We start from the raw sequence: 7,973 nt of genomic DNA on the forward strand, positions 1-7,973 counted from the left end.
ATTGAAATAAAACTCTGTAACAAAGAACTGAACCCTAAAATTTTCTTTCCGAAATTATACGATTTTCAATCGCTGTCGTGTTTCTTAGGTGCATCTCAATCAATATTACGTGGCGACCGACGAGAACGGTACGCCTATTATGATATTCAACCGCTACGGAGAAGTGGCAAGAGAAATCATGCGGTCACCTTACGGACACATCATATATGATTCCAACCCTTATCTCTACCTGCCCATATCTTATGCGGGTGGAATTCTTGACTCCACTACCGAACTCGTCCACATGTCCAGAGGACGCATCTACGATCCCTTGATAGGTAAGGGGCAATTGTTTCCCATTCAGCACTCCCAGAGCTACATATCTTCATGTATTGAATAATTTATTAAGAGGCAGAAATGGTATAGTTATGAATTATAATTTTAAGAAGTGCATTTTTGCGTAGTAAATCATACTCATTGATCATTTTTGTTTCATATACACCGCTTTGTAATTCTTTGACTCGTGGTTGAGTATATTTTGAGATGAAAGTATTCAATAGAAGTCAATAAACCTTGCACTTCAGGTTGCTTATAAACATTATATCAGTAAAGTAACCAAGTCGACATCAGTTTGATAACATTTGTAGCTTCAGTCTTCATTAGACATTTAAATGCTTGCAATGGGACCTCAGGTCTCTGGCTGTCTCCTAATTGGGAAAGCATACCATCCAGCGTAATGAGGCCATCGAGTTTGTCTCTGTACCGATTTAATGGCAATGATCCCATCAACATCGGACGGCCTAATTGGTCCACTTATGGTAAGTCAATTAACTTAGTCTCCTAATCGCAAAGTCTGCCACTGCATAACAATTTTCTCAGTGCGTTTGACGCGACAAAGTTTGAGCTGTTCAAGAATAATGACAATATATTAAACTTCATATAATGAATGTAGAAAGGACTTATTCATCACATGTTATCTCTTGAAGTTAGGTCTGTCACCGGGTTCACATTTTTTTAAATTATCAGAACGAAAGGACTGGCTGGCTTTGCTTGGCTACGACATGGAAAGTTTGGTGCCTACTCTTTCAAGGGCGACAAACTCCAACTTCAAAAGTTTAGAGTCTTGGACGACTATTCCTCACGTCTCAGTGATGCCAATCCGCCGAGGAACATCGCCTTACGAGGAGTTCGTTAAAGACGTGCCGTGTGTGTACGGACAAATTGAACTACTGCGAGAGGGTTTCTTGCATTCCACTCGCCTCGGAGTTCTTACGGAAACTAGTCTGCGCCGAGATTTCTGGCCTGACACCCACAAAGTCAGTGAAAAAAGTGGTCCGGCTGTTATATGATTTAAACTTGGTTTAAAATAGTTATAGTATAAATTTTAGTGATACGAAATGTAATTGAATACTTTAAAATTATATTTTCATGGCAAAAATTCATTTTTTATTACAGGTCGAATTTTCCAACATTCCTGGACCATTTGGTGAAGGTCTGTTGGTTTCTAACGTACAGGGAAGAGCGGTCGTGACAGCAACTGCAAGTGCAAATCCTATTTTCAGAGATGTCATCACTTCAGTGTTTAATAACTCACATTTGTTGGATGTCGTGTTGTCTTCGCATGGCACTTTTGTCTTCTACTTTGTGAAGGTTAGAGCTGAATGTTCTTGTGAATTACCTAATATAAATTTATGTAGAAAAAGTAACACTAAAATCTTAGATCACCTTTCATTTGTTAAAAATATTTAACTAGCAAAAACGCACCATTCGATTGTGCGAATATTAATTCTTAAAGAATTGGTCTCGATGCAGCGGCATGCGTCTAATAGATCTTGTCATGATTTACACTCGTAGGAGAACATGTGGCGTGTAAGCGAAGACATGACTCAGTTGAATCGGCTGGCGGGTGAGGTGAACATCACGAAGCCTTCAGACGAGGGAAGCGAGAAGTTCATGGACGTTAAGCTGCGTACAAATTATGCCGTGGTTCACGTGCGCTACGGCAGCAGTCCACAGCAAGAAAAGAAGAGGCTTCTTAAACACGCAAAAAAGGTAGGGCCTTTTTATTGAGTGTCCTCAAATTTAGTCAAATTAATACAACATACAGGCTATTATGACGCCCCGCTGTTGGGGCCTTGAGGTGCACTTCAACTTGCCTACATGACCGAATAGGCTTCGAATAGGCTATTCGACATGATCGAATAGGCTATCGAAAGTGAATCACTTTTTTTTTTGCACCACTTTCAGGCAAATTAACAAATTAAACAATGTGCTTTAACTGTAATTAGGAATAAACAGTCACGAACTTTAGCACCGTAAATTTGTGCTTTTTTATTTACGTGTTTGCTTCGAGGCTTTAACTTTAGTCTTGTGATCTGAGGCACTGCCTAGAGTATCGAATAAAAATAAATGACTAATGTAAATTCACATGATTACCAATGATGAGCAATTTTATAAAAATATTTCATAATAATTCTTGACAATTTGTATCCCCTACACTGCTATTGAAACACTGCAACATTGAAACTTTTTTGCTTCTGCGTATTATGCTTGAATTACGAGCAGTACATCGGTAATATTGAATCATTTTCCGTCATTCATCAATGTTTGCGCCTTTTATAAAATTATTGAAATGAATAAAATAAAATAAAAAAATTATTTTATCACCCAGCTGCCTATAATATAATAATTGGTAATTACTACATTAAGGTAAATGACATATCGACCAGCTTCTCACGTAATAATATTGCACATATACTAGCGTACACGTACTGAAAATAAAATGTTATACAAAGGGAATATCTTGTATGGACGATAAAAGGTCAAACAGAGACCAGCATAGAGCTAAACATAGTGGCACGAACAACTCACATATTTTGCTGTTGGTGGCACGAGCAACTCGCATATTTTGCTGTTGGTGGCAAGAGCAACTCATACATTTTGCTGTTGGTACACATCGCAGATGACGATCAGGAGAGCGTGGGCCCTAGAGAGGGAGTTGGTGGCGGCAGGGTTCAGTGGGCACGTTGAGTGGACGGCGGTGGAACAGGAGGAGCTGTTATCGAGGGGCTCAGTGAGCAGCTACACGGCCATGTATCTCCACTCCCCCGAGACCTACCCTCAGCTCCTCGATGATCCCACTAATATTCGCTTCTATAAGGTGCGTGGCACAACAAACCAATGAATTGCACCCTGCAGCGTGAATCTGATCCAAGCCAATATGTCTCTGAAAGGATACAAGGGATGATAGAAGTTATTTACCGTTTGTATCTCTACGAAAAAATTTCCTCTATCCACCATGATATATACTAGTGTGGTACATAATTTCAGCATTGAAGAAATAATCTATAAAGTCGACCATATGAATGTAATATATTTCATCAAAGTAAATAGAATATTTCTTGCGGTAATAATGTTTAGCAATAATAATCTGTTATTATCATTGTTAACGTACTTATTGTACTTGATAACGCAAAGGTAAAGATAAATATTTAGAGTTTTGAGTAAATTATGCATGACATGAAAATTTGTTGTGGACAGGATCCGTCGCGCATGCGCCGCAACTCCAGGTCGCATCGGTCCAGGAGATGTCGCAAGTGGTGGTGGGATGGGTTTTGCTAGTCCAAAATAATTATGTATAAGAATGGCATTGCTTTATTTTCTCCATCATAAAAACTACTTCCCGCCTCTTAATGTAGTTCAGGTAAGAATCAATGGTGTGTATCTATGATAAACATTTCATAAGATAAGAATATTCAACCTGGAATAATGTGTAAGTTTTGTTCCATTCATAAGGAAAATAAATAAAATGTACAGAGTACCATGAAAATAACTATTGCACATTATTCCTTAAGAACGACATATTTGTGATACGGAGCTGAGCTTTTCTGGTGCTATTTTTAAGCACAAAGATAATAATACCTAGCCAATTATTTAAAGTCTTCGGACAGGTTTCAAAGTAGCTACAATTTTAGTAGCCACAACTTGCCGACAAAAAAGTGACGAATTTCTGCTAAAGACCAAGTGCTGTTGCGAGCGTAGTGCATTTTTATCATACCTAATTGCTTAAATTTGAAGATACTCTTCTGAAAAGTTTTTTCCACTGTCGATATGTCATGATCACATTGGAAAGAGAATCAAATTTAAAATATGCTACTCATAGCGATTCGTTTTGCCTGATTTTCAAATTTGTATAAGTGATTTAAATCTCCGGCCAAGTGAGTGAACTTTTTTTGTCCTTTTTAGCATATTTGTAAAAAATAGAAGCCTGCAATATATACGATTTTATCATTGAAAAATTGCAAGCCGATACTTGCCCTCAATTTTTGTAAACTTTAAGTCAAGTAATTGGTTTGCTTTCAAATTTAAAATCGCGTATTTTAGCTACTAATATCATGGGTATAACATACGATATAAATTTCATTAAACATTTTTCAAATGCATGCGAAAACTTACTCTTTTTACAAAATCTCTATTTTAGTGTATTTCTGAAGAATATTTCTTGCGGCAAGTTTTAAAATGCGACATAATAGTGTGAATATTCGTATAGAATCCAGCGTAACTTACGGTTTTGAAGACCATAATAAAAATTGGTGATGACGTAATCGGTATGATTCATTGAACAAAAAATTCATATTAAAATTACATGAAGATTTTTAGAAAGTAGATACCAACACAAAGAAAGAAAATAAAGAGAACAAGTAACCAATCATTTAATTATTATGATTAATTTCACGAGCATTCGAATAAATTTCACAATGTTCAGAGTTGAGCATTTATGGAATGTTATTTATTGATTTACAATATCATCTTGTTCCACCCTAGTTTAACTTTTTAACTTATCAATCAACTCGTGGTCCTTCCCTTCAAGTGATCTTTGTACATACTCATTTTAGAAAGCGTAGACAATATTTGTATTAAGTCAAAGGCATAAGTGATGTACCTTCTCATTAGATGAAAAGTTGAGCATCGTCTTCAAAGAAGATCAAGTAACTTTTTTTATCGCCAGTAACTTTTTTCAGTCGCCTTTAGACCATACAACGAAGTGAGTTGCTCTCGCAGTCGTTTTCTATCATGCAAAAACCTAAGTTATAACTTTATAAGTGACGTATGGCCATCACACTTTACCATTTATTACTCTCCAACGAAGTGAAATTAAGTATTTAGCGCCAGTAGTTTATGTTAATAAGTATATTTCGTCATGAAGGGTATTTTCTCCGCTTGCGTTAATTCGATGAGTATCACAGATTTCACTACAACATTTTCGATTGAAATAGTGTCAAATTAATGATATTATTAGTAAAATGAATTTATAGTACATTCTTTACACATAATGTTAGAGTTATCATTCAGTTTCGTTGATTATTTTGGAATTTAATTGGAATTTTGTGTGTTCATCGCAATAAGAATTCAGTATAACGTCATGCCAGTTGTCCTGCTGAAGATGCTTGATATTCTACAAACTCCTACATGCTTAGAGATCCCATTCGCACTTTCCCCATAAATTTGTAGAAAACAACCGTCCTGTTCATCACTTAGAAGATTTTTCATCGTAAATCTTTTAAATTGTGTTTACACACAATCAAATTTTCGATCGTTGCAGGCGATAGCAATAAGCAAATGATAGAGATGCCATATATGTATTTCAAACATCGAACGCTCGATGACAGCTTTTGCGTAATACGGAAAGTAGCACCCTTTTATAATAATTATACTTGTGTAATTTAAGATGTCCCTTAGTAATAAGATTAAAACGTTCCTTAGATTTAGATGCCTATTTAGAATTACTATAATCTTAGCGATGCGGATAGGTTTCCTCTCAAACGACTCTGTATAAAAGTTTATGATTACGAATATTGTCTTTTGTATGACGATCTCAATGTGCCATTACCGTTGCTGTTCTTTTGTAAGGCGCGCAGATTGAAAGAAAGCGAAGATGTTCTCTAAGTGACATCTGACCTCCCGTTACGTGACGTGGTTTTGTACTCGGCGTAAACTTTTTTCAACTTTTTTCTAACTGTTCTCATGCCTATTGGCTAGTAGACATGTATAATATAAAACTGCAATGATACGTACAATTCTCTTCGATGATAATTTGGATTCCTTGAATCAATTGGCATTTTTATGATTTCTCAAATTTATGTAACGCTGTTGTGTCATAACCATCAAATGATCTGTGACACGTTTGATAAAATTTAGTGAAAATTTTGTATGTACACATCGAGCTATTGGACGATACATTTGTATTACCTTTTGGTTAAAATATGAGAATCGAAGATAATTTGGCTGTCAAGCAATAAACATTAAATTCAGCTAAAACAAACCAGATAACTTTTCAATCAAGCCTTTATATTTTAATTTTTAATATCTTTATGTATTATCACGTCGATGATTATATTATCACTATTGTAAGAGCGAGCAGTTGTTTTATGACGTGTACATATGCATATACTATTTAGTTAATTTATGCTAATGCTGTTGCCTTCCTATTCATATTTATCTGTTCTCATATTCTTTCACATAAATTCAAGACAATAATAGCTACATATTTTCACGAGTATTCAAGTTTCCAGTCTCTTGAAATTTACGCAATCAGTTTTATCAGTCTTTATTTTTTTGGAAGTTTTCTCTCCTTGTCTTCCAGTCAGGGAACCTTAAACTTGACTTGGTACGTTCTTTACAGAACTGTTCATTAATGCAGAAATCAGGCCGATATGATTCACCGAAATTAAATTTCAGAGCTGCATCGTAAGATTTATGTCAACAAATTTTATCAAAGTTTTGCAGGGTTATTTGAAATTTTTAGAAGGTTTCTTAGTCGATGTTTGTCGCAAGTCATAAACATAAGAGGTAGAACGGTCTGGTGACGATCAAGTTGAACCTCGAAAAAGCCCTATTTTTCTTATACGTATGTAAGTAATGTGTGTTCGTGACCTAAGCTGTGTATTTCGTCTGTCTGTCCTTTATTTCATTATAATTGGCCCTGAATGTTTTATACATGAAAATGTTTCTATTTAAATAAAGTATTTTCAATATCAGAATGTTTTCTATCCGACCAAAGTTCATCGTTGATTTGACGGTTCTTTCAAATTCGAACTAAGAAGGAATGAGGACTGTCATTTTTATAACAGTTCAACTACAGTTTATCCCCAGCTAGATGTAGCATTTTTTACAATTGAATTGCTCGAACAGCCAAAATAGCCGAGGCTAATCAATGATGATCCTTCCTTGCCACGCAATACGCGCGATCCTATAACAATGAGAAGCACCTCATTGTAAATATACGTAAACAGGTAAATATTTACAACACGTAAAACACGTAAACACGTTATTCCTTCCTATTGAATTTTAATACAAATTTGATAAAGTATAAATTTGTGTTAATTGTATCAATTACGGCGTTTAATTTTAATGTGTATGAACATAATCATTATCTCAGTATCCATATCTATATCATTATATCCCGTATTCTATTTACCGCATTTGAAAACTTTTCGTTAAGCAAGCAAACCTTTCTTTTCCTCAATCTTCAGATACAATTCATAAAACAATGTCAAGAACTTTTAAGCAAGCAAGCCTTTCTTTTCCTCAATCTTCAGATACAATTCATAAAACAATGTCAAGAACTTTTCCAATATCATAACATTTCTTTCGCTTTCTACTTCACAAACCCATGCATCAAAAGAGAAACTAAGTCTGCAGCTCGCCACGTATCAATGGTCGTAACTCCTGTTATTTGCTTTAAGCGCCCGCCGCTAAAGAACGACACTTAGAAGGCGCTTGTAATCCCCCTGCTACAGAATCCCCCTACATCACCTGGCGTCATTAAATGCGCATAATGACGGCCATTGTATCATCATTACACGAGAGAAAAAACGCATGCCACTTTTAGGCGGCAGAGCAGAGTGGCGGAGCGGTGACACGAGCGGCTCTCGACGAGGGAAAGGGGAGTCACAATAGCGACAATTGAGCCTTGAGTCGAGAAAACACGCACG

The 7,973-nt window shown here is 36.0% G+C and overlaps 1 protein-coding gene across 1 annotated transcript in view; it reads left to right on the forward strand.

Annotated features, from left to right (window-relative positions):
* LOC108670921 (teneurin-a) overlaps positions 1 to 6,970 on the forward strand; it is a 51,647-nt gene extending 44,677 nt beyond the window's left edge. The window contains 7 exon segments of the mRNA XM_047884356.1: positions 89 to 317; positions 672 to 797; positions 1,006 to 1,295; positions 1,435 to 1,629; positions 1,834 to 2,031; positions 2,942 to 3,139; positions 3,520 to 6,970. Of these exon segments, the coding sequence (XP_047740312.1) occupies positions 89 to 317; positions 672 to 797; positions 1,006 to 1,295; positions 1,435 to 1,629; positions 1,834 to 2,031; positions 2,942 to 3,139; positions 3,520 to 3,600 (1,317 nt within the window). The 3' untranslated portion in view covers positions 3,601 to 6,970.
* The last annotated feature ends 1,003 nt before the right edge of the window (positions 6,971 to 7,973 follow it).

This window comes from Hyalella azteca, unplaced genomic scaffold (assembly GCF_000764305.2).
Source record: "Hyalella azteca isolate HAZT.00-mixed unplaced genomic scaffold, Hazt_2.0.2 contig15271, whole genome shotgun sequence".
In the NCBI taxonomy this organism is placed as follows: Eukaryota; Metazoa; Arthropoda; class Malacostraca; order Amphipoda; family Hyalellidae; genus Hyalella; species Hyalella azteca.